This window comes from Tasmannia lanceolata, unplaced genomic scaffold, assembly GCF_043159265.1.
Source record: "Tasmannia lanceolata isolate RefF3 unplaced genomic scaffold, GAP_Taslan_0.1 ptg000008l, whole genome shotgun sequence".
NCBI lineage: Eukaryota > Viridiplantae > Streptophyta > Magnoliopsida > Canellales > Winteraceae > Tasmannia > Tasmannia lanceolata.
The window spans coordinates 60772591-60799308 of NW_027518685.1; the positions used below are offsets into that span (position 1 = coordinate 60772591).

At 37.1% G+C, this 26718-nt stretch overlaps 2 protein-coding genes across 4 annotated transcripts in view; one reads left to right on the top strand and one right to left on the bottom strand.

The window, feature by feature from the left end:
• Positions 1 to 642: 642 nt before the first annotated feature.
• Positions 643 to 20022, top strand: LOC143885412 (Pleckstrin homology (PH) domain superfamily protein). Its single transcript, XM_077389572.1, has 9 exons — positions 643 to 848; positions 1355 to 1509; positions 3334 to 3421; positions 6272 to 6522; positions 7357 to 7400; positions 13322 to 13419; positions 14863 to 14985; positions 18977 to 19066; positions 19285 to 20022. Exons 1-9 carry the CDS (start codon positions 792 to 794, stop codon positions 19420 to 19422), a joined length of 1044 nt encoding a protein of 347 aa, XP_077245687.1. The 5' UTR covers positions 643 to 791; the 3' UTR covers positions 19423 to 20022.
• A 2371-nt stretch (positions 20023 to 22393) lies between these two features.
• Positions 22394 to 26718, bottom strand: part of LOC143885413 (SET domain-containing protein) — a 34192-nt gene continuing 29867 nt past the window's right edge. For all 3 annotated transcript variants that reach the window (XM_077389574.1, XM_077389573.1, XM_077389575.1), the window contains 2 exons: positions 26123 to 26218; positions 22394 to 22734 (listed from right to left, as the gene is read on the bottom strand). In XM_077389574.1, the coding sequence (XP_077245689.1) occupies positions 22584 to 22734; positions 26123 to 26218 (247 nt within the window). In that variant the 3' untranslated portion in view covers positions 22394 to 22583. The remainder of the gene's footprint in view (positions 22735 to 26122; positions 26219 to 26718) is intronic.

Consider the following 26718-nt stretch of genomic DNA (forward strand, 5'->3'; position numbering starts at 1 on the left):
CATGTGGGCTTTTGAATGCTCAACCCGGCTCGACCCGAAACCCCTGAAACCTGAACCCGACCCAGGCTATTTTCGAGTCGGGTCGATGCGGGTCGGGTAAAACCCGGCTCGAGTTGCAGCCCTACTCAAAATACAAGAAAACAAATTGGCCGACACGACCCTATTGGGAAATGGCATATTGGCATATTCACCCTTTTTCTTCCCCGGGCCACCTCCTGCTAGTATGAAATGAGCAGCCAAGGTGGCCCGGGAAAGAAAATGGGGCAACTATATATCACTCCCTTAATTTTCAACAATTCTATATTGGGAAATGATACATCCACGACCCTATTGGGAAATGGCATATTCACGCTTTTTCTTCCCCGGGCCACCTCCTGCTAGTATGAAATGAGCAGTCAAGGTGGCCCGGGAAAGAAAATGGGGCAACTATATATCACTTGCCTTAATTTTCAACAATTCTATATTGGGAAATGATATATCCACCCCTCTTGATCACCAGGAACACCCCCTGTCTCAATGACTAAAGAGAGGGGGGTGTTCCTAGTGATAAAAAGGGGCGGATATATCACTTCCCTTTATATTTTATAAGTAGCCATGAATTTGATTTCAGTGTTCAAATTCAAATCGATGAGTTACTTAACATAAAATCTAGTCATTAAAATTTGAAATGATCGGACGGTCATGGCGTGAGGAACTTATTTATTAATCAAACAAAAGAGAAATTTTGAAGGCAAACGAGAGAATCAGAAGCCCTTCTCCTCCCCATCTCGCTTAAACAGAATTTCAATACAATGGGAACGAAGCGCCTCGGACCGTCCGATTCCAATCTCGATTCCACTGATTCTGCGGTATTTTTTTTATTCTCATCTTCCATTCCTTTATATAAACCCTAAAAGGAGCTGTTTGGTAACAGATTGCAAAATCCTGGATTTTACGAGTTAGAACCTGGATTTTATAAGTTAAAACTTGAATTTTACAAGCTAAAACCTGGATTTTACATTCCTGAAACTCTACAATACATGTTTTCTCTTATGAAATCTAGGTTTTTGCTTATAAAATTTAGGTTTTAGCTTGCAGTTGTGGATTATAAAATCCATGTATCCGAACAGTTCCTAATGCTCTGTTTGGATTGCAAGAAAAAAAATTACAAGAAAAGTATTTTCTTTGGAATTTTTTTTCTCTTTACAAAAAGAGAAAAAAAAAACTCTACAATACATGTTTTCTCTTATGAAATCATGGCCTAAAGGAACCATTTTTCGCGATTTTGGAGCCCTTTTACCCTTTCTCTTATTCTTCGTTTTTTTTTTTAAATTTCTGGAAAGTATGTGAAATTTTCTTGTTATTTATTATGCAGTTACGGAGTAAAAGAATAATGCCAGCCCCCACTTTTGATGCACACAGGGCGGAATCATCACGGCGGAATCTGACGGAAACACTGCCGCCGTTAGACTCTCGCCGTGCAGAATCAGCTTGTCTGCATGTTAGAGCTCTAAATACCCAATTCGCAAGGTTTTGCTTTTGCTGTTACTGTAACCTATGGCTTGAGCTAAGGGTGTCAATTTTGGCTCGGCTCGAGCTCGGCTCGAATCCTTAACGAGCCGAGCCGAGCCGGCTTGCCAGGCTCGTTAAGCTTAACGAGCCGAGCCCGATTAGGCCAGGCTCGGCTCGTTAAGGCTTGTTAAGAATTAATATATTTAAATATATATATTATATATTAATACATACACTAAAAGGGTTATCCAATGAGTGAAAGGGGGAGGCAAAATATGTCACTTCATTTTTGGAACCCCATTTGTTACTTGGACCACCCCCATAGTGTAAAAAAAGTAGTCAAATTACACTAGATAGGGCTGTCCAGGGAAGATGAGGGGTGTAAACTTAATATAACCCGAGCTCGGTACCGAGCCTGACCGAGCCGAGCCCTTGAGCATTATATTTTGAAGGAGTCTTCTACTACATGAGTGTATTGATGTGTTTGATTGATAGTGGTTGGAGGTATTAGTAAAATGCCTGCCACCTTTGGTTATTTGCCTCTTTGTGTTTCTAACTACCCAATTCGCAAGGTTTCGGTTTTTCTGTTAGTGTAACCTATGGCTTTAGCATTATATTTTGAAGAAGTCTTCTGCTACATGAGTGCATTGATGTGTTTGATTGATAGCAGTGGAAACTATTAGTGCAATGCTACTTTTGGTTATTTCCACTTTGTGTAATTATTTCTGTTATTTGCAGTCTATGTTTCCATTTTTACTGCCATCATTTAGTAGTTATTTTTTTTGGTGAAGGTGAATTTTCCTTATGTTTTGTGTTATGTATGTTTGCGTAAACAGATATTATGTTTTCTTATAGCCAAGCAAAGCCCGTGGAAATTAGAATTACGCTTAAGTAGTCACCAGAAGACCTAAGATAGCTTGTTACTGCATTTATCTCCTAAGTAAGAACTTGAAAAGTTGATAAAGCATATTAAACGATCAACACATTTCTCCTTATTTGGATTTGGCCTTTTCTTTTCTTTGTGCTGTTCGTATGTGAGACACAAGTTGTGCTGCTATTTTTTCCCTACATTATATGGCTATATGGTTTCAAATGATACTTAAATAAGATCATACAACATAAAATTGTATGCATGTGTCATTTTGGCTTTGCCGAGGCTACTGTTGATGATATATCGTCCTACCAACATACACTTCTGTTTGGGTCTACATTTCCCAATGCATTATGCCAAGCGTACAAAGTTTTAAAAGGTTGGATTTAACTTCTTAAGTCATATATTACCGAGTATGCAACAAGCCACCGTGAATCAGGAAGTGATCTTGTAGCTAGTCAAACATGCACTGAGGTGTGCCACACTCTTTAGTCATTCTAGGCATCCACCAAAATTTGAACTGTGAATAGGGAACTAGACTGTGATTCTATCAAGTGTGTTCTATAGCATCCTCTTGATTTGAGTTTTCAATCGTGAAAATAATCTTAGTTACATTTTGTATTTATTGTTGGGTCATCCTGTAGCGAATGTAGTTTTTTTTTAATATTCTGAAATGTTTATAAGCCAGTGACTGACATTATTAATTGTCTGCTGCATTGCACCACTGAGTTACTCTATACTTTGATTTGTTCCTTACTGAATCAATTGCTTCTTTCGCTTCTCATTGGATCCACTTTTTTACATTACATTCTGAATTTAAATAAGAAACTAAATGTATTATGATTTCATCAACTGACCAAATGCTCGATGGATTCTTCTCTTTTATGCATCATCATCTCTTCTTTTACAGCGTTAAGTATTAAATGCATACTCTTCCTTAATAATAGCTTGTGTTAGTTCCATATGAGCAGTTGGGTGCAGTTACAATTACAGAATCATCCAGATGAGCTTTGGCAAGATGGTGTTCAAGACTATTTAACTCATGCTTCACAGATTATGGTAGCCCCTCAATCATGCCTAGGCAATTTATTTCCAACATTTCATAAATCTCAAATGCTTATTTTATTATTTCTGCAATCTATGAACTTGTTTTTTGGCTTGAGGCAGTTTTGTTGCTTTTGCATGTTTTCCCTGGCACTAAAAAAGTACTAAATAGGGGTGCAACTCGGGTTGGGTTGAGGCCAACCCGAACCCGACCCGAGTTCCAACCCGACGAGGTTCAACCCCCACCCCCCTTTTCCCCCAACCCGTGACCTGAGTTCAACCTGACCCAACCCAACCCAACCTGAGTTTTTAAGCTTAGTAGAAAAAATGATTAAAAATGTCGGGTTTCACTCGGGTCGGGTTGGCCAAGCCCTCAACATGAACCCGACCCGAACTCAACCCAACCCGACCCGACTTTTTTCGGGTTGAACCTGACGGGTTCAGGTTCAACCCGACCCGAGTTGCACCCTTAGTACTAAAGCTACAGGCACAAGACATTTTAGTGACTTATGAATTTATTACATTAAAAAGGATTTTATTACATTAAAAAGGATATGGACATATGTCATTATCGAAGTAATTTACCTAGAACAACTTTAAGAAGAAATTACTTGGGTTGTGTTTGATTTTGATTTATTGATTATAATGCAGCACTCTTAACTAAATTATTAATAGAAATGTTTAGAAGAATCAGAACATTCGAATCAAATATTTTAAGACTCCAGTATCGAAAATGTTTTATAAATCTTTGAAAGTCAAGTCTTGATTCTTTCTTCTATTAGCTGATGTGGTGAGAATTTAAAGATATCACACTTTGTACATGAGGGTGTTCATGGAGGAAACACCCCAAACCCCATGCAAGGGTTTGACAGACGACACCTTTTCAAATTGATTTCATTCCAAATAATAAAATATGTTATACAATGCTCTCAAAAGAGATATTTATAGTGTATAGAACAAAACCCTGATATAAAGCTTAATTTTAACCTAGCTTCTCTCCCAACGAGCAAGCCTATACCTAGGAAACCATACCATGCTATATTTAGTTACTTTCAATAAGTTGCCTAGAGAACTTCAACACGCACCTTGAAATGTGGAATTCCAAAAGCTAAGCACATTGGTAAAATGTAACCTTGGACAGCTCAGTGACCATTTTCAGAAGCATACCCAACATTGGTAAAATGCAACCTTGGACAGCTCAGTGACCATTTTCAGAAGCATACCAAACCATAGTTGCCGGAAACTCCTTGGGCGGGTGGGAAACTCGTTTCCCCTAAAACGCGTTTATCACAATTGGAAAACTCGTTTCCCCTAAAATGAGGGAAACACGTTTCGGAAACGTTTCCAAAATATGATACAAAATTGGAGAAATGTTTCTGAAACACATGGGAAACATATGGAAAACTTATGTAAATAATGTGTAAACGCGTGATAAACGTATGCAACACTCATAGAAAACGCATATGAAACGTGTAGGAAACATGTGTGGAACTTACGGAAATCATTTTGGAAAAAACACATCATTTCCTAAGACATTTCTCGTACGATTTTCTATTGTTTCTCGTTTACCCTGTATTTTTTTTCATGCGTTTCTCGTTTCCGTTTCACTCGTTTCCCACCCTGGTAACTATGTACCCAAACACTTCCAAGGAAGCATACATAGTTTTTGCTCTTGAAAACTGGCACTACTAGTTTGAGTAGCTTGATTAGCAAGCCATTCTATTAACTTAAAATTTCCAAAAGGAGCCGTGAAATGTTTGGAATATAAAAGTACCTGCTGTACCCTGTGTCCCCTTTTCTTGCATCATTAACTTTTGCAATCCATGAACTTTGTTTGTTGACTTGAGCCTGGTTTGGAGATTGTCTTCAGGTCTAAAAGAAATTTAGCTATAGATGCAATCAATTTAATGATCTACACAATCATTGCATTCAGAAAGAACTGGAATATTGAGTGTCTTTTATGCTAACATAATCAGGGTGGTAAGTCTATGTTGTTGATTATCCTCACGCTATATTCATTCACGCTTGTGTCATATGTGTTATGGTCTACTTCACTGTTTAAAATTTCCATGAGTTTACCATTAAAAAAAATTTCCATGAGTCAATCATCCACTCACCCTAGTCGACTGATTTTATCTTAACCAAGTTCTCGTCCGATTCCGAGTTTTTCCCTAGCAAGTCAAACAAAATTCCTTTGACTCTCTTGAGATAATGAAATATTGATTGAGTTAATCCTTAACTCGGCTGAGTCAACTCCCTTTTACCTTGGCCGAGTCCAAGTTTTAAACATTGGCCTACTTTGCCCCCATTATTATCATGCTGCCATCTCTTCTCTGATTGTGGGCTCTGCAGTTGATTTTGGATGGCCTCTTGCTGTGGTCACATCAGCTAATGAAACTACTAATCCATAGATCTCGTAGGCTTTTGTCTCCATTATTTTCGTGATGCTATATGAATTTGGATTGTAATAATTTCTTTCTTTCTTTTTCTTTAATATCATCATGAAAATTTCCTTCTTTCATATAAATCATGTTAATTTGCTTTATTTTAACAATCCTGTTAATTTGCTGGCAATTTTACACACACTAGAGGTTGAGAACATATGGCCATGGTATGCCCACACAGCCATGCCATTGGATTCAAATTGATTGATGGAAAAAAATCAAATTTCAAATAAAGTACTCATAAACAATGCATAAAGGTTCGTCATACCTGGTTTATTTTGGTACTTGGTTTTCTAGATTGTTACGTAGCATCAATTTTGTCACATGCCATAATTTTTTTTATTTACTTTTGAACCTTCCAAACTTTTTATTTTATAATTTTGATATAACACATGTTATTCCCCATTTACTCTCATTTTAGGAGAAATTCAGGGATGTGGTGGATTGGCTCAAAGCAAATGCAGCAAAAGCGGAAAGTGTGTCTATCAAGGGGTCTAATGCTGAGAAAAATCCAGTGGCTGAAGCAAAGAATAAAGAAGTGAAGTTACAACCTAAAGACCATAGTGGGTTTTCCCGTCAGTCTTCACCTGTTACCTTTGCACCTGTTACCTTTGCAAATTCTTGGAGCTCCGGTTCATTCTCCAGCAGTCAAACATCAATCTTACCTGGCAAGTGTCCTTCTATGTCAATTGGATACATGTACGGCTGTAAATATGTTGGTGTTGGACAAGGATATGGGGTGTTGGGTACGACCAATTCAAGTCATAAAATATCCAACATTTCATACGAATATTAAAATCTGAGAAGTACATTTAAAGATAGAAATACTTCAAAATAAGGATAAGTAGGAAAAAAGGTAAAAAACTAGAAAAGGTTTTGCGAAATGTAGCCCTGTTTTACATCATCAGGAAAACGCCATTGTAAACGCCGTTTTTTTTTTTTTTTTTGGGGGGGGGTTGGGCGCGGGGGGAACGTGTTTTAATGTTTTGCCGTTTAATACTCCGTTTATAACTTTTACAGAAAAAAAAACTCTCTGTTTTTTTTTTGAGGAAAACATTTTAAACATCTTAAACTCGTTTTTTAGCCAACTTTCCAACTTTAGCCCCACATTATTTTGTGAATTGCAAATTTTTAAACGCATTTTTGTGTGCGTGCGTTTTTTTTACTATGTTTTTTTTTATCCAATACCGTATTAAACTCGTACTTTTTTTTTTTTGCCGAATCATGTTTTGCCAATGCCAACTACATACATCATAGACATGCTCATTTATGTTTAATCTGCTTTGTTAAGAAACCTTGAAGTGTTTTGTTCTTCTTATGTATCTCATTGAACTAATATGTGCCTAAGTGCCTTTTGTTAATGAATTTTGAACTTGTTTATCTTTAATCTACGTTGTTTAGAAACCTTGAAGTGTCTTGTTCTTCTTATGTATGTGTCATTGAACTAAGATATGCCTTTTTCATATGCATTTTGAACTCATGCTTGTCCATTTCTCCTACAGGTAGTTCAACACTGGTAAAGCAAGAAGCTTCCGAGGATTTGGATGATGGTGAGCTTATAAATAACATACTATTTTATCTCGTTATTATGAAGATCTTAAAATCTTTCAAGTTTTGGAGATGCAATCTTTTAAGACATTTTTCATTCTCGTGGGCTGGTGTTGCTTATCTCGTAATATTCAACTCTGTTGCGTTTCTTTGAAGAGTTCGTTCTGAAGTCATCAAAACTGATATTGCTATTGTTCAAATGGATTACCCATAAACCTGATCATATGCCTAACTGAGGATACCATGCAATTTTTCTCTTGGGAGGATTATAATTAGGCCAGGAGCTAGAGCTAGCTTTCTGCTTTCTCAATGTTAATTAATGAACTGCATTAAATAATCTAAAATTTGTGGACACGGACACGTGTGTCACGTGTTGACACAGACACAGAGTGTCAGGAGTGTCAGACGTGGCAAACCCCAAAAATTTAGAAACGGGGATACAGCTAAAACATAAAGTATATATAATCAAGATTTGTGAACACAGATTCGTGCGTCGTGTTTTGACATGGATACAAAGTCTTTGACATGGCAATCCCAAAAAATCTAGAAATGGTGGCACGCCCGTACACGCTTATACATATAAAATCACATATTACTGTCATAATCTAAGAAAAGAGACTAAGGTGTCAGAGAATCAGTTTGGCTTCATGGCTGGACGATTGACTATGGAAGCTATCTTCTTGATTAGGCGGTTAATGGAGAGATTTAGAGAAAATAAAAAGGACCTTTAGAGAAACCGTATGATAGGGTTCCCAGGAGTGTCATGTGGTGGGTCCTTGAAAGGAAAAAAAGTGACTACTAAATATGTTGATGTGATTGAGGGTATGTAGATGAAGCAGTAACTAGAGTCAAAACTACGGATGTCACGTCCAGTGAGTTTCCAATTACAATAGGACTGCACCAAGGATCTGCTCTAAGCCCTTATCTTTTTACGCTAGTTATGGATGAACTTATGGAGGGTATCTAGGATGAGGTGCTATGCTGTATGTTATTTGCAGGTGACATAGTATTAATTAACGAAACCAAAGCAGGAGTTAATGCTAAGTTAGAGTTATGGAGAACTACTTTGGAATCCAAAGGTTTTAGACTGAGTAGGACTAAGACGGAGTATATGGAGTGCAACTTTAGTAATGTAAGGAGGCAGGGCGAGGATGTAGTAAATATGACTGGACAGGAGGTACCTAAGAGAGATATATTTCTCTCTCTTGGTTCAATCCTACATAAGGAAGGAGAGATTGAAGAGGATGTTAACCACGGAATAAGAGCAGGTTGGTTGAAGTGGAAGCATGCTTCAGGAGTTCTGTGCGACCGTAAAGTACCTACCAACTTGAAGGGGAAGTTTTATAAGACAGCTGTGAGGCCAATCATGCTGTACCGCTCAGAATGTTGGGCGGTTGGGCCACTAAGAAGCAGCATGTGCATAAGATGAGTGTAGCGGAGTTGCAAATGCTTAGATGGATTTGTGGCCACACAAGGTTAGATAGAAAGAAAAATGAAGACATTTGTAAAAAGGTGGGGGTGGCACCAATTGAGGAGAAGATGAGAGAGTACCGCTTAAGATAGTTTGGGCATATCCAACGTAGGCCTTTGGATGCTCCAGTAAGAAGAAGTGACTCGTGCCAAGTTGATGGAGTAAAAAGAGGAAGGGGTAGACCGAAAATAACTTGGGTACAAACAACGAGGAAAGACTTGATGGCTAGGAACATAATAGAGAACATGACCTTGGATATGAGAGAATGGAAGGAAATGATCCATGTAGACGAGCCCAACTAGTGTCAGGATTAGACTTAATTTAAACCGGGTAGATTCTTTCACCTTCTTCATGAAAATTTTCTAAAGGATTCACTAGCCGACCCCAACTAGTTTGGGACAAAGGCTTAGTTGAGTTGAGATCATGGTTTTAAATTTCAACCGAAATTTGAAATTTCAGTGCGAAATTTAGGGTTTCGCTTGAGACTGAAACTGAAATCAGTAATACTCGAAATGATAGTTTTTTTCGGCCGAAATTTCGTTTATCTAGAAATTCCGTCCGAAAATTAAGGGATTTCCCCCCAAAATTGAAATTTTTGATAATTATTTAATATTATCCCGAAATTTCGGTCGAAATTCTATACGTGAAAAAATAGCCGTTAATTGATTTCGTCGGATTTTGGTAATTGATTTCGTCGGATTTCGGCCAAAATTTCGGTTTCGATGAGGACCGAAACGCATTCTGAAACTGAAATTTGAAACCATGGTTGAGATTACTACCATAATTTGCAACAATATAATTATGGTATTCATTTAACAAACTAATAATCTTAGGATTAATCAACTATAAGCTATAACAAACGTGAGATAATCAAATAACAACGCATTCATCAATTTAATTTAGTTCTCTTCAGTCTCCAATATCTAGAGAAAAAGGGTGACCAATAGGATACAATGAATATAATATTGGAATAAGATTTTGCTTAGGGTTTTAGGTTTAGGGGAGGGGATATAACAGCAAACATTAGTTAAAGAAGAGCCAAAAGAAGAGTTTATAATAAAATAAGAGATCATGATAAAAGAGGTAAACACAATATTTAATAATAAAACAGAATGTCACACTTGACATGGTACAAAAACGTGTCGACACACCCGCATTAAGTCTGACGCTTCTAGCAGTACATTTAAAAGTGTCGAAAGGAGTGTCGGCACGTGTGGATGCTTTTGTCGTGTCGGACACATGTGTCAGCAATAAATTTGAAGTTTTGGCTAAATCATAGTAAATAATTCTCATTATTTCCAATATATCTAAATTCTGTAACTTAGTTTCAGTTTCTTTTTGCCTAATGTTGTCACTGCCTACATTTATGTTTGGGGTTGACTGAAACTGACCATACCCTTAAGAGAAAACAATTGAAGATCATCATTCCACTACATATTCATTTCAGGGCCACCGTTTTCAATTTTGGCGCGTTTGGATCTCCGGATTTGGAATTAAGAATGGGAGTCCCATTCTTTTTTGGTGGATTCACACGTTTGGTACAAAATTAGGAAAGGGAATGAGGATGCCAAGCGGAAATAACGTGGGAATCTAGCGTGAATATCGTTACCCGCCCCAATGGGTGGTATTCTGATTCCCTTCTCTCTCTATGGAAAACAGCTGTCCAAAAACAAAAATGCTACGTCTCTCTCTCTCTCTCTCTCTCTCTCTCTCTCCAAAACAGTTGTACGTCCAAAATCAGAAAAACTACACCCCCTCTCGCTCTCTCTCTCTCTCTCTCTCTCTCTCTCTGTGATAATCTCCGTCCTTCGACCCATAATAAAAAAAATATATTGTTGAATCTCTCTACCATCATCTTCTTCCTTCCACCCATGACAAATATTGTTGAATATCAGCAAAATACCCTGTTTTCTCTCTCTCATCATCCCCGTTTAATAATTATTTACTAGGTTTTTCTTTTCCTTAGCCTGCTCTTGGTGGTGTTTATATGGTTTGGTCGAAGAAACACACCCTTCCTCTCTTTAATCTTCAGTTTCTAGAGAATTGTAAAGAAGAAAATAGTTTCTTTGAAGAAAGATCTCCAACAATTCTCGACAGATATATGTGTCCTCAATCATTGGAAAGTTTGAAGAGAGAATTGTGGGTTCCGGAGAAAATCAACAAGGTGAAATCTGATTTGGGCAACAAAGAGTAGGATTGTTATCTCTTCCTTAGGGTTAGGATTTGGGCATTTCTCTTGGTCAGGCTCTTTGATTGACCGAAATGATTCCCAGCAGAAGAGCTAAAGTGGGTTTGTCTGAAGCTTGAGAAACCATTTGGGAGAGAGAAGAGGGTTTGGGAGAGGAGAGGGATATATCAATACGATTCCCTTATTCTAAAAAATTATCCAAACATCAGAAACGGAATTGTCATTCCCTTTAAGGAGGGAATTGGTATGGGAATGAAATTTGATGCCCATACCGATTCCCGATTCTAGCAATCCAAACGCACCCTATGTGGATTTTTTAATTTATCCTTCAGCCTCTATATACCCTCTATGTAGATTCAAGACCATAAGATGGGGGGCATGAGTTGGAAGGTTCTCATTCGGAAAACTCCTGCCAGTTTTCAGTCTTCCGGTACCATGGAATCTGCTGAAAGTGTCTTTCCACTAGAAGCAACTGGGAGATTTGAGAAGTTTCTGCCACCAAGTCTTGTCTCAACTCCTTAATATCATGCCTTAGTCTTGTCTTAACTCCTTAAGGTGTGAGGCCACTGGACTTCTTAAATCACTTTGTTTCTCTCATTCCATATCCTTTACATGGTTACATTAAGAGCAAGGAACTGAACTGAACTAAATAGCTTGCTATTTGACCCTAAGAATCTTCTTTTCTTAGTGAAGTGTGAATGGTGGACCCTTGAACTCAATGTCATACGTATGGACGGTTGCCACTAAGTTATGTTTGTTTTTTTCCAAAGAATCTTTACCAAGCTAGTGTGCAGTCTGAAAATACCAAATTGAATATGCCATCACTAACCCAAACAATGAGGTAAAAATCAGCCGAAAGTAGGAACAATTGATGAGTATCTTTGCCACAAGCTCTTTAAGCACCATTTGGAAAATGGGTGTTGGTGACCTTTCAAGGCACCAGACTGCAGTTATGGTTCAATCTGTCGCCCTATAACCTTAGTTATTTACTAGATGTAAAGTTTCTCTTGCATGTAGTAAAAGGAAATCACATTACTCTCAGTTAAACTGGCAGCAAAAATTTCGCAACTTTTCAAACTTAGTTTCATTGTACACATAATACAAGGCTGTTAACTTACCAACTTCTCCAAAAGCTTAGGCTGTTGGAGAAAGGCCTTATTTATCTTTTATACTTTAACACTCCCCCGCATGTGTGGCCCACTTGGCAAACACGTGGCACGTGGTCCCAACTTTGGGATGACCATCGCATGTGGATTTTTGCTATCCGGAGGTTTGAACTCGAGACCTTTGGCTCTGATACCACCTTTGGCTCTGATACCATGTTAACTTACCAACTTCTCCAAAAGCTTAAGCTGTTGGAGAAAGGCGTTATTTATCTTTTATACTTTAAACAAGGCTAATATCTTGGCTATGATAAATTGTTCTTTAATGGTATGACTTGACATTAGGAGTGAAGATGTGAAATAGATGAACATGAGAGAAGAGGAATAGAAAGTCGTAGCAGTGAAGGGCACTTTTTTCTTTTTTCCGAAAGTAAATAATGTACAAGTTAATAATAATTCTCATTGGTCAGGTTATTACAAGTATAATTATGTAACTATTTATGATGATATAATAGGAACTATTAGTTCAAAAATTTTAATGTTACTACTGAGAATAATGTTTCTTATGAGTTATTGCATATTAGAAGCAGAGTTTTTATATGGTGAACTCGTGTACATGCAAGTGCAGCAAAAAAAATAGTGCGATCCACATTAGTGAGTGATCTAAACCATTTAAAACTTGGGCCCTGGCATAGATAGGCCGTGCCCCAAAATTCTTATGCATATGATCATAACCTCTGGTGAAATTTAAACCTCCACATAGCAGAGATTAGGATCATCATATGCATAAGAATTTTGGGGCATGGCCTATCTACGTCGATGCCCAACTTGTGAATGGTTTAGGTCACACAATAATGTGGACCCCACTAATTATTTTTTTGCTGCACTTGCATGTATGCGAGTTCATCATATAAAAACTCTTCAAAGCACGGCATTAAAAAAAATGTCTTAGAAGCATTATCTTGTTAAATGCCCATGTAATTGAAATTAATCTTCTATCTTCTTTTCTGTTCGATGAATGATGGGTTATTTATATGAGGAAATGTCTTCAAGCTGAACTCGTTTGTTGGAGTTATACAAAATTGATTAAAGATGTTACAAGAGAAAGCCCAGAATTGAACTTATGATCCATTTAATTACTTGCTTATTATGGATGACTAGAAAATGACTTGGAGCAGCCGAGCAGCCCTTCCCTGAAGAAGACTGAAGAGCAGGGGATTCTTATAGTGCATGAAACCAAATGCAAGGTTTATGTAAAGGTATTTTGTTTAATGATTGTATGCGATTTTATGTCAAATTGATGCATAAATATCTTTCTCTTTTTGCTAGAGATGACACATCTGAACAAATTCATTGTGACATAAATCCATAGTCTTTACTTTTATATTTGGCTGTTTATTCCACCAAGATATTAGTGTATTTTTTATTTCTAAAGCCAGAAAAAGGTTTTACAATATATGTTTGCTCAAGCTACCATTTGGTCTCACATGCCATATGTTGTGATCACAGTTAGGATTTTTTTTTTTTCAAAAAGATACAATTGGATTTATTTAACTATGGAAGTTTACTTTAAGTCTTAACTGAGGTGATTCATCGCATCCTCTCAGGATGACACCCTCCTAACATTTTCCCAGCAAATCGATTTAGATTCAATAGGACACAAATTTGTAGGAGATATTGTAACTAATGAGAAAGCTAACATTGTTTTATTTCTCTCATCTTTTGTGTTTCTTACTACACTTTTTCCTGTTTTCACACAGAATTGATTGATCCCACAATATAAATAATATTATAATATTTTTGTAAGTCGCATAATTAGGCAAGGCTTATTAGTAAGTGGACACCTTGGGTAGGAATTGGAAAGCATTACAGAATGAAGAAACTATTAGTCTGCGACTCGGTACTATGCTTATCTCATTGTTTGAAAGTAGGGAGCATCCTTGAAATGATCGGATCATCCATGATTTTTGCTGATCCCATTGGTTGAAAGTAGGTCACCATCCTTGAAATGATGGGATCCTCCCCGATTTTCATGGGTCTCGACTAGGAGTGTCGACGGATTGAATCACAAGCTAATTGGACCCAAAATTTACCTTGTAATTGGATTTGACTGGATTTTTAATGAATGGGAAAACTTTTGTTTGGGTTCGGCACATTGACACCCTACAACTCCCAACTGCTTCTGCCGATGAGCTGTCTGGTCCCAAGTCTGCAAGCCATCAAATTTAATCTTACAGAATATCCAGCTGTTTGTTTATCTTAATTAAGGATGAAATTCTTTGAACACACTCTATTGAGTATATTGTTATTTATCTTAATTGAGGACGACATTCTTTGAACACACTCCTGTTTATGTTATTTAATCATTGGTCTTTTTGTATAGCAAATTTTATACTTTTAAGTAACAGAAATGCATGGACACCCATTTTGATATTTCAAGTAACATTAGTTTTCCTTTACATCACTTATTTTGTGCTTATGCCAATGATGCCATGCACATCGTTTTTCATATTTTAATTTTAATAATCTTGGCATTGATAATGGTCTGTCAATCAATGTTGTAAGATTAGTTGTAGTTTTTGGTTTGCACCACTTCTAATTCTATAAGCTCATTTTTATATGCATCTGCTTGTATGTCCTATAGTCAAAAGTTAAGTTGTTCCATGGTTAATACTCTTATCCTTTTCTTTTCACATATCCAGCCAGATAATCCTAAAGATGGGGCTTGGAAAGATATGGGAATGGGTCAGCTGTCCATTAAATGTAAAGAAGGTGCTAGCAAAGCCACCAAAGAATCCAAACCAACAATTGTCATTCGCAATGATGTATGTTTGCTTTCTTGAATTCTTTTTGTTGCATAGGTGGTCCTGATCTATTTCCTTTTTTTTTTCAAAAAACAAAGGTGGTCCTGATCTATAATCATTTTTTATTTATATATTCTCCTTTTTGAATGTTGGGATGAGGCAATATCAACATTAGAGAGGTAAGTAGTAATATTAATTGGTTGCATAATGGTTTCAAAATGTTTGTATGTCTTTGGGAAAAAAGAAAATTGTTTGCAAGGTACAAAAAACACAACCTCCAGACAGCACCACAGCTCACAAGGCAATGTCACAATTGTTGTTTAGATGTCTTGTATTCTAGCATTAATCAGGACCCTGACGGACTAATGTGCGCGACGCACATGCGGGTCGAGCTACATGTTAGGGTTGATATATAAGCCACATGTTAAGGATATTTCGGTAAATTTCGGTAAATTTCTCCATACAGGGTATTTCGGTAAATTTCGGTAAATTTCTCTTAAGGGGTTTTCGGTAAATTTCTCCATGTAGTGGCGTTGATATATAAGCCACATGTTAGGGTTGCGGGATTAGGTTTTTATTCTTTTGTGTATTCTTGGCTAAGAAGAAGACACTTTGTAACCCTAGACCGAAATAGTGAAAATCTTCTCCCGTGGACGACGTAGGCAGTGCCAAACCACGTAAAATCTTGTGTTTCTTGTGTGATTGTGTCTCTCTCCATCGTTCTTTTTGCATTTTGTTGCACATAGTGTTTGATCCGTGTTGAGAAGTATTTCTCGGATTTTCAACAACAATTAAATGCATGAACTTCATGAGGTTATGTTGGACCATATTTCATGGCCCATGAGTTTATCTGAATTATCTAGGGTTTAGATTGTGAACGTAGCGAGGTCAATCGTATGAATGTTGTTTGATTTTTATATACAGTGTCTTATCTATTATTTTCTTTATTCCCTGAAATGATGAATACATTTGTGTTCCTGTTATGCATAATTTTTAGTTGGCTGATCAAAATAAGGCTTACACATATGTAACTGTTCACCAAAGCTTATACTATATATGAATCACCACATCCTTATATACAACTTCAGATGTTTAGGATGGAATGGAAATTATGGAACTAAACATATATCATCAAGTTCCTAAATCTTCTTTTGTAGACATGGCTCTGTCATCATTTCCCAATGTTTTTGGAATAAGTATTAGTTTTATCGTAGGGGGAGCCTTCAGGCCCATATTGTAATCGTAGCGGGTTATATGAATATACATGGGATAGAATTCGAAACATAAATATAGCAAGATAGAAAGTTCTTGACATGGTTTCAAATTTCGACCGAAATTTTGGATTTCGGTGAGGACCGAAACTGAAACACCGAAATCCGAAACGTCCCAAATCTGAAATTCTCGAAATTTACCAACCGAAACCGAAATTCTCGAAATTTACCAAATTTAGTTCGAAATTTCGGGAATTTCGTCGAAATTTGTATTAAAATAATAATGTTTTATTCCGTTAAAGAATTTCAAACGAAATTACTGCCCGAAATTTCGGTAATTTTGGTCGAAATTTCGTCCCAAAAAATAGGCGTTTCGAGAGCTAATACCAAATTTAGCCCGAAATTTCGGTTTTGGATAACTCTGAAATTTTAGCCAAAACCGAAATTTAAAACCATGGTTATTGATATGGGCACTGATGAACAAATAGAGCCCCCTAAAACTTTTTTTTTGTAGTGTGCTCTTAAGTCTTATCTAACCATATACGAAACAGTAAAACTATATGACATTCTTTGGATATCCGGGCAAGAGTATGAAAAAGTTTGAGAAGTGGCAAAGGAATTTCCTTTGGGAAGTAATTGAGAAAGACAAAACAATTTGTTATCTTATCAATTGGAGAGTGGTTTGTAAGTCTAAAAGAAAAATGAGCTTGGGATTGGGAACCTTAGTCTTAAGAACAAGATACTATGAGGTTTTGGCGATGATGAGGTTCTTTTGAGCAAAGTCTGAGAGAAAAAGGGAAGGGGCTAGGGGTTGGACTTGTAGACTGTTGAATGATGGGTCAGGTTCAGGGCAAGCTATCTGTAAGTAAACAAATTTCCTTTGGGAAGTAATGGATGAAGACAAAAAGATTTTTTATTTAATCAATTGGAGAGTGGTTTGTAATTCTAGAGGAAAAAACTGGTAGGGATTGGGAACCTTAGTCTTAAGAACACGACACTATTAGGTTTTGGTGAGGATGAAGTTCTTTTGAGCTAAGTCATTATTTTTTTGAAATGGTTTGAGCAAAGTCATTATTGCTCGTTGCCATTAAAAAAAGTCATTATTGCTCATTGAGAAATATAGGGAAGGGGGTAGGGTTTGGGCTTGCAGATTGTTAACTTGCAGGTCCGGTTCAAGCATTTGGCAGGCTATTTGTAAATAATATATTGGCTTCAAAATGAGGATAAGGGTTAGTATGTGAGAGTAGTGTATTAGGTTTGGGAGGAGTTGTGGGTGGGATGACATATTTTTTGCCACAGATATTCAAAGTTTTGTGGTGGGATGAAAATTTTCTAAAGGATTCATTTAGCAGACCCGAACTAGTTTGGGACAGAGGCTTAGTTGAGTATAGTTGAGTTGATATTCAAAGCTTTTGTCCCCCATTAGGTTGGTCGCTAATGGGGACAATAGCTTATGTAAGTTGGGCACTAATTGAGAGAGAAAACTTTCACAGGCATGGAATTTGCTCTTGATAATCCTAATTAATATCAACTTCACTTCTTCAAAAAATTAATATCAACTTCAATGCAAAACACCAATAACACTCAAAATTCATCATACCAAATGCCAAATATAAAGGAGGCGTAGGCAATTGGGTTTTAGGGGAAAATAAGTTTTGCAGTGTCCAAGGATTTCCCTTTGAGCTCTTTGAGAATTACCCAACTTGAGTTATGAGCAAGGTTTTAAATTTCGGTTTCGGTACCTATTTCGGACCCCACCGAAATCCAAAATTTCTGGCCAGAATTTGGTAAAAATTAAAAAGAATATTTAATTCATTTCGAAATTTCGGACAAAATTTGGTAACATTTTTTTTTTTTAAAAAAATTACATTTTCTCGAAATTTCGGACCGAAATTCTGGATTTCGCCAAATTTCAGTTTCGGTCTCCCCCGAAATCCGAAATTGAGACCGAAATCCGAAATGTCGGTGAAATTTAAAACCATGGTTTTGAGTACGAATGATATTTCTTTTCTTTTTTTTTCTTTTCAGGAAAGGAAGGAAGAACAAAATAAACGAAAGTGTAATAATGAGGGGGTTTGATGTGCGTTTAGCCCATTCATTGTTTGGGATGGTCAAAGGACATCAAATGTCCTTCAAGTTCACTACAAGACGGTAAAAAAGAAAAGCCAAAAAACATGGCACAAAAAATGAAATCAGGAAATTGCCCAGAAATTTTGCATAATTTCATCTGGAGGTTGCTCCATATACACCTCTTCAGAGAGGTCACAATGTAAGAAGGCGTTTTTTATATCCAACTGATAGAAAGGCCAACCACGATTAACGGCTAAGGAGATAAACACACGAACATAAGGTATCTTGGCCATTGGAGAAAAGATCTCTGTAGAATCGACCCCACTGGGTAAGGTGGGGTGAGGTCTGGTGGAGAGGAGAGAGGGCAGCGGTGATGAAAGAGGAAGAAGGGAGGGGCGGCATATATCTTAAGAGGGAAGTGGGAGGTGAGGCGATGTCTGGGGGTGGCGTAGGGAGGGGCGGCCGCAGCTGGTGGTAGAAGGGGAGGGCGGCAGCGACATGAGTTTCTGCGTGTCTGTGTGTTCTCAGGGGGGGGGGGGGGTTGTTGTTATATTAATTAGCATGTTTTGTTTTCTGCTTAGATTTCTGAAGATCTTTGGTTCTATGAACTTTAGATGCATAGCCCATCAGCTACATTTCTATCAACTCTTTCATTTCTTTGCATTGTCTTATAATTTCTGGGTTTTATCGTTAACTTAACTACTCATTTGTTTTTTATCACTTGATTGCAGGTTGGGAAAGTGTTGCTTAATGCTTTGATATATCCAGGCATCAAAATGACCATACAGAAAAACACCATCATGACAATATTCCATACTTTGGTAATCCATTATGGATCTAAACATCTGTTTTTTTTTTTTATATATATATTTTGACTTCGGCAAATCAACTCTTAAGTGTTGCAGACTGCAATACCTTATTATATGGTGTCATTCATAAAAAAAGGCCTTACTATATGGTATAATAATAGTGTGATTACTAGTATATTTAAATTATTGTTATTTGGCACTGATGGGATGTTTCTATTGAGCAATTACAGGGCGTCGGAAATGCTACTGGAAGTGAAACTGGCAATGACGCTGTTGCTGTGGCTCGCACCTATTTATTAAGGCTGAAAACTGTGGAGGATACAAATAATTTGGCAGTAGCAATTAAAGAATATGCTCCTGCTGCTTGAAAATCTCAGGCAGCCAATCTCATCTCTCGCATTTTCAGTCCGAGAAATGAAATGTTGCAATGGTGGATTAGTGCCATTCTTAGAAACAAACTGCTTGAAACTATTCTTCTCTTATCATATTAGCAAGGAATATGATATCAGCACAACCATATTTTGATATTTTCGCAGACCATCTTGTCTTTTAGTATTGAAAGTGCTTTCAAAAGGTTATTACATTTCCCAAAATGCTCTCACAAGCCAATTAAAGAAGAAAAGACAGCTGGGTTTGTGCAAATATCAAAATTTGATTGTGCAGATAACATTTCCCATCAGCAAATTACCAGTTGGCTAGGTTCTGCCCACAAGGACGGGTGATGTTGAGTAAATTGAGTAAACGCCAAAGGTCTGCGAGGCTGCTGTTTATTTTTGGTTAGGTCTGTGGGTTCAGGTAGACTGAAACCTATCAAAAGATAAATCAAAGAGACTCGTAGAGGGGTTCTCCTTGCGACTCAGCTACACAGGGCTTTGACTGAGAGGTGGCTATTCATGTAACACAAATTGAGACATATGAAAGTTTTTAACTTTATGTTCTATGTTACAAAATCCATGTGAAATTTTGTGTCGGCTGTTCCGTTTGATTCTTGGGGAAGGCTGCATTTTTCCCATTGGAAATTTTGTGTTGGTAATACAGAAATGATGGGTTTTTGAAATCTTCATTGTTCAAGTGCAATCAAATGGAAGCATGATTTGTTGGGAGAACTTATTTTAGAACTTGGTTATGTTGTTGGTGTTTTGTTTTATTCTGTAAGAGAGATGGAAAGACATGTCATTTGTGAAACCTTAGAAGCAGTCATGGAGATCTTTGCACACATGTGAGGTAGGGATTCAGTTGGGAGGCTGAGAAAGGAATTCCTGCATTTTCCATCTCTATCTAATCTCTATCCTGTCCCCGTTTCCGTCTTCATCTCTCCTTCAGACTCTTCAGATGTCACCAATGTCTACACAACCAAAGGAGGAGCTCTGTAAATACTCCCAACTTATAACCAGAACTCAGCTTTGAATTCCAGATCAACCAATAATAACAAACTCATGAAGAACATATATGAATACGAAGCTCAAAGCAAAAACACCTTAAAAGACCGAAACAAAATGATCAAAACCCAATCTTTATTTATTTTTTTGCTGAAAAATACCAGCAGATTTCAGGTAACTGGGTTCAAATCCACAGGTTAAATGAACTCAAGAAGAATCTTTTCCTCTCTGCTCTCTTCTAACCCATACAAGTAGTGACATTTCTGCCGATCCAAAATGAGAGGAGAGGTTATACTCGAAGAACTATTTCATTCTGAATGTTTTGCTGCCAATAAACTGTTGAGCCATCATCAAGCCTAAATTGTGATAAATGGTTCCCGCTTCTACAGTTAAGAGTTAAGGGTTTGGAGATGGAATACTTGATATTCCTATCTCCTTCCTTAAGCCAATCAAACCCGAGACTTTTGCCTCCAAAAATTTTCTAATCTTAGACCGTGTCACGTCCTTATTAATATAGTTGCTAGGTTCAATTAATCTAATGACCATTCCCGTCTATTTATTCGTAAAATTTACCTATGAATTCCCCGTTGCAGTTCAAATGTCCTAACAACTTACATCGATAGATATGAATTCATCAATCTTTCTAAGAAAAGAAAAGAATTACGAATCATGTAATTTATATAGAACCTCCAAGCTCCTCCTCATCAGGATCAAGGTTTAAAATTTCGGTTTCGGTACCAGTTCCGGACCTTGAAATTTCAAAATTTCGACCAAATTTCGGTCGAAATCTGGTACCAAACCCGAAACTAATATTTTATCCAATATTAAATTTCGGTGAAATATTAAATTAATATTAAAAAAAAGATTTTTTGGGTCAAATTTCGGAAAAACTGAAATTTCGACCGAAATAAATGACCGTTTCGGTTTTTACCCATTTCAGTGTTGGTCGAAATTTAAAACCATGATCAGGCTATCTAGAAAGGATAATTTTGTTGTTAATTGGGGAACACAGGTACAGTAATAGGATGGTGAGACCCTGAGATGACGAGCAGGTGACCGTGGAGGAGTCACCCGCTAATAGGGCTGGTTGCCAACCAAGGAGTATGGACATTGGTTTTAAAGAATGACTAACTTGTAATTCTATTGAGCAAATGACACTTTTGGGATCAAGTTAAGGGATCAATTCATTCGATTGATATAAGTCGTATGATCTCGTATATGAGAACCCTCCCCATAACCGGGTGGGGTTGTCTTTGGGTGTGTTTGGATTCTCTAGGAGAGTAGTGGAAGTATTAGTCAAGTGGGAGGTGACGAGTATGGTAGGTGTGTAGAGTAGTTGTTAATAGGGGAAAAGTGGTAGTGTGTTTGGTTGGGCATCAAACATGTGGAAAATGTAGATGGTAGAAGAGAGAGAAAGGGAGATAAACGTAATGATTACACATGACAAGACATATTCCACTAGTCTCCCTTCTAAAATCCACCAAAATGAAAGTTTTACATTGGAAGATTAGTAGAGGGGGCAATCCTACCACATAGGCGCCGCCTAGGATAAAAAGCTAATGATGACGTCTCCTCAATATCTTGAAGTCAAATGGAATTTGAGCTCAAATTTGACAACCAAACAACATTTGGCATTCCATATCCTGGAAAATGCCCAGCCGTCTTCTGCTGTTTTTGCAACCAGACAAGGAGTTTTTGATTGAAATGGGATGGTGTTCAAACTCTTGAGATGCCGTTTAGACTGCCGGCGCTCCCCTTTCTGTCTGCAACCCTATCCCCAGGAGAAATGCAGAAATGCTTGACCTCCTCAAAGAGTTCAAGGGTGTTTTTGCGTGGTCTTATGAGGATATGACAGGATTAAAGACATTGTGCAGCACAAGCTACCAACTTACCCGGATGCTCGTCCAAAAATGCAGAGCTAAGAAAGATGAAACCAGAATAGGCCTTGAAAATCAAAGAATAGGTCACTTAAAAATGTTAAAATTTCATTAAAATATAAATGCAAGAGTATTTACATTCTGCAAGAGTATTTACATTCTCCGTAACCATGGGTTTTCCTCTAAATAACCATGAGCCCAACAGTTGCAACTCTAAAACGTAATAAATAAGGAAACAATAAGACGCCAAAATTTTATTATGAATACTGCTATTCATTGCTGTTCACTTAAACATAGTTGTAGTGCATGCTCTGCTTCCTTCAAGAACAGGCGAGTCAATTGTTTCTGCCCTTTTCTGTAGACTATACTCGACCACATGTTTCTACTCGTCAACTTCTCTTTCCCTCTACAATCTGTGTTACCACTGCAATTCAAAAGAATATTCACTTCAATACCACTAGGAGGTCTCAAGTGTGTGTGCATAATTTCAATTTAATCAACACTCTAAATGGAATTCAAAGTTAGATTGAGCTTTTGTTCGAAAAAGATGAGAGAATTGATTGCCGCGTCATAAGAAAAACTCATTGCTTTGGATGAATCATATGTAGAAAACCTATTTTGTTTCTAGTATTTACTAGCAGCTTTGATCCTTCAATAGGGGAGATAGTTGCACGTGTTCATAATTTGTTGTTTGTGCATCCCTGAATGAATCTATACATCCATCGAGCATGCGTGCAGGTTAAAAATATGTTAATCATGTTATATTTTTCTTTTAAGAAAGATAACTACTTATTTTGTTACCATGTGTGAATTCAGTTACATGCATACATCTCATGCTGTGCATGTACATTCGTGTGCACATGTTACTGATATGAATGGTAGAAAGGTATATGGAACGACAGTGGTCTGTAGAGCACCTCCCAATCTATGTCACAAATATCGTTCTCAGGAATTTCTTGGCAAGGGAAAATATCAAGATATATTAATTTGTTTTATTCTTTTTCGGGTTTATATAAGGAAAAAGCGATAAAATAAATATATATATATATATATATATATATATATATATATATATATATATATATATATGAGGAAAAGGATTGTACGCTCGACCGTACCTATAGTTAGGTACGGTAGAGTGCCAAATCACATGGGTCCCCCATTTTTGGTGGGCATCTAAACCATTCATTTGCAAGGCCCCATCATAGATAGGGTGCATACCAAAAATCAGCACCATTGAATCATCCTAAACCCTCCAAAACTGGAGGGCAAAATGGGCAGATTTGTGGACAAACACTGTCTGTCCATTTTGGCCTCCACAAATGGATGGGTTAGGATGATCCTATGGAGCTGATTTTTGGTATGCACCCTATCTATGATGGGGCCTTGCAAATGAATGGTTTAGATGCCCACCAAAAATGGGGGACCCATGTGATTTGGCACTCTACCGTACCTAACTTTAGGTACGGTCGAGCGTACAATCCTTTTCCTCATATATATATATGAGGAAAGTGTTGGTGAGCTTAAGCGCCCCAATCACATGGGGTCCCACATTTTCTGTGGTGATCCAAACCATTCATTTGCAAGGCCCTATCATAGATAGGGTGTGTACGAAAAATCAGCTCCATAGGATCATCCTAACCCCTCCATTTGTGGAGGACAAAAATGGGCAGATTTGTGGACAAATAATGTCTGTCCATTTTGACCTCCACAAATGGATGGGTTAGGATGATCCTATGGAGTTGATTTTTGGTACACACCCTATCTATGATAGGGCCTTGCAAATGAATGGTTTGGATCACCACAGAAAATGTGGGACCCATGTGATTGGGCGCTTAAGCTCACCATAAGTTTGGTAAGCTTAAGCTCACCAACACTTTCCTCTATATATATATATATATATATATATATATATATATATATATATATATATATATATATATATATATATATATATATAGAGAGAGAGAGAGAGAGAGAGAGAGTAGTGTTCCAGCGCAGCTGCTCAGATAGCTTATCTGAGCAGCTGCTTCAAAAACTCATGTGGCCCACATTTTTGGGGTGATCCAAAGCATTCATTTGAAAAGCCCTTCCATGGATAGGGTGTACCAAAAATCATCCTTATAGAATCATCCTTAACCCAATCAAAGGTGGAGGGGAAAATGGACAGACTCTGTTTTTGACCATTTTTTCCCTCCACAAATGGCAGGGTGAGGATGATCCGAAAGGGCTCATTTTTGGTACACACTTTATCCATAGAAGGGCCTTCCAAATGAATGCTTTGGATCACACCAAAAATGTGGGGCCACATGAGTTTTTGAAGCAACTGCTCAGATAAGCTATCTGAATAAATAAATAAATAAATATATATATATATATATATATATATATATATATATATATAATTTAAGAAAAAAATATTAAAACCCATGACTTAAGGGTCATGGGTTCGAGTCAAGGAAACAGCCTCCCTGCAAAGCAGTGGTAAGGCTGCGTACATCTAGCCCTCCCCAGACCCCGCAATGGTGGCAGCCTTGTGCACTGGGCCGCCCTTTATAAAATTTAAGATAAAATATAAATAAAAAATTGTAAAAATATTAGGATATTTTATGATAAAAATGGAAATATCGATATATTTTAAAATCTTGCGATTATTTTGGGGTTTTGTTGTTTTATCAAAACGTCACGATAAAACGCAATATTTTGAAAATATCGGAGATATTTGTGACATAGTCCCCAATTAAGGAAGTAATGCTTGTGAACTTAGGGCAGAGATGAAAGTCGCTAATGTGCTGCCTCCGGGTAAAGAAGGCTAAAAGATACGAGGTGCTTAGACAGTTGAGAAGAAAACAAATATATAGATGGTAATCGGCATATATTCCATTTGTTTGAAAAATGCTTGTACCCATAGAATTGAAGTATGATCATCATTGCTTGAAAATATTGAAGCTAAAGAAGGATAACTGATACACTAATTAATTATAGTAGCAAAAAACCAGTTTTTTTAATGGAAACTTGGGGTAGCTAGAAAACCCAACTTAATTGATAGATAGCTTGTTATGAAGATATACAAATATAGGCAAGGAAAGGAGATATGATTAGGCTTTCACCAAAATCTATGGAACGGACATGGTTACGGATATATCAATCGATGAGATGGGACATAAGATATGTATAAATAAAACATTATAACACTTGGCTAGATTTAACTTACAAAATGTTAATCATTCAGTGTCCAGGGTATCATTAACATATTGGACACAGTATGTTGGGCCTATACAAGTTAATCATTCTATGTATGATGGGTTGGGTCATCCAACTCCCCTGTGCAATAAGAGCAGTACCAGTAAGCTTTTTTCTTTTTGAAATAGTACCAGTAACCATGTCTGTAAATAATTTTGTGTGTTCTCTGTGCGACTGGACCAGTACCAGTAAACACTTTTTTTTTTTTTTTGAAATGCTACCAGTAACCTTGTCTGTAAATAATTTTGTGTGTTCTCTGTGCGACTGGACCAGTACCAGTAAACTTTTTTTTTTTTTTTTGAAATGCTACCAGTAACCTTGTCTGTAAATAATTTTGTGTTCTCTCTGTGCGACTGGACCGTGATGGGAATCCATGTTACCTCCCTAACATGGGTTCCAATCAGCATACTAAGTTCATTCAAAAGATTGGCACTCACGAAGGTTTCTAGCATTTTTATGGCAATAAATGAGCATACAAGAAATGGTTTGTTTCAACAAAATGATAGGTCCACTGAGTTTAGAATGTAACTTGTAGTCCATATGAGTGCTACCTAAGAGGATTGGCATACCTCGCATACTCTTCAGGAATTTCCGTCACGCAGGCCTTCTCAAGAAGTTCATTGTCACAGGCTTCTTTTCCAGAACCCTCTTCAAGCTCCAACATCCTTGCATATGTAAATTAACATCAAGCACATGCAAATAAAAGCAGACAATTGCATGAATAAGACCATTCAAATGAATAAATAAAGGCTGACAACTGGCAATCATCATGCATCTTTTGGGTGAAGAATTCTCATTTGGGCAAGGATTGAAAGTTCGGACGAAATTATTTTTAAAAAAATTGGAAAAATTGACCTAAATTTCGAAAATTTCGGCCAAAATTACTGAAATTTTGGTTTAATTTTTTAATTTTTTTTTCAAATTTTACATTTGGCCGAAATTTTCGAAAATTTGGCCCCAAAATCTTGACCGACACTGAATCTATGTACTTTTGGTGTTTGGTCTGGACCGATATTCAAAATTTCGGCCAAAATTAAAAACCATGCATTTGGGAACTAATGCTAGAAGAAGCTCGAAGTTACATTTTTTTTGGTAGGTAAGTTGGGATCAAACCTCCTTAAGAGTGTCATAACCACATGAAAATTTTAGCAAAGTATCCTTAAGA

Coding starts and splice junctions, on each gene's coding strand:
- LOC143885412 (XM_077389572.1), top strand. CDS start 792: ATGGGAACGAAGCGCCTCGGACCGTCCGATTCCAATCTCGATTCCACT. Junction 849..1,354: donor TCGATTCCACTGATTCTGCG/GTATTTTTTTTA, acceptor TTTATTATGCAG/TTACGGAGTAAAAGAATAAT. Junction 14,986..18,976: donor CAATTGTCATTCGCAATGAT/GTATGTTTGCTT, acceptor ACTTGATTGCAG/GTTGGGAAAGTGTTGCTTAA.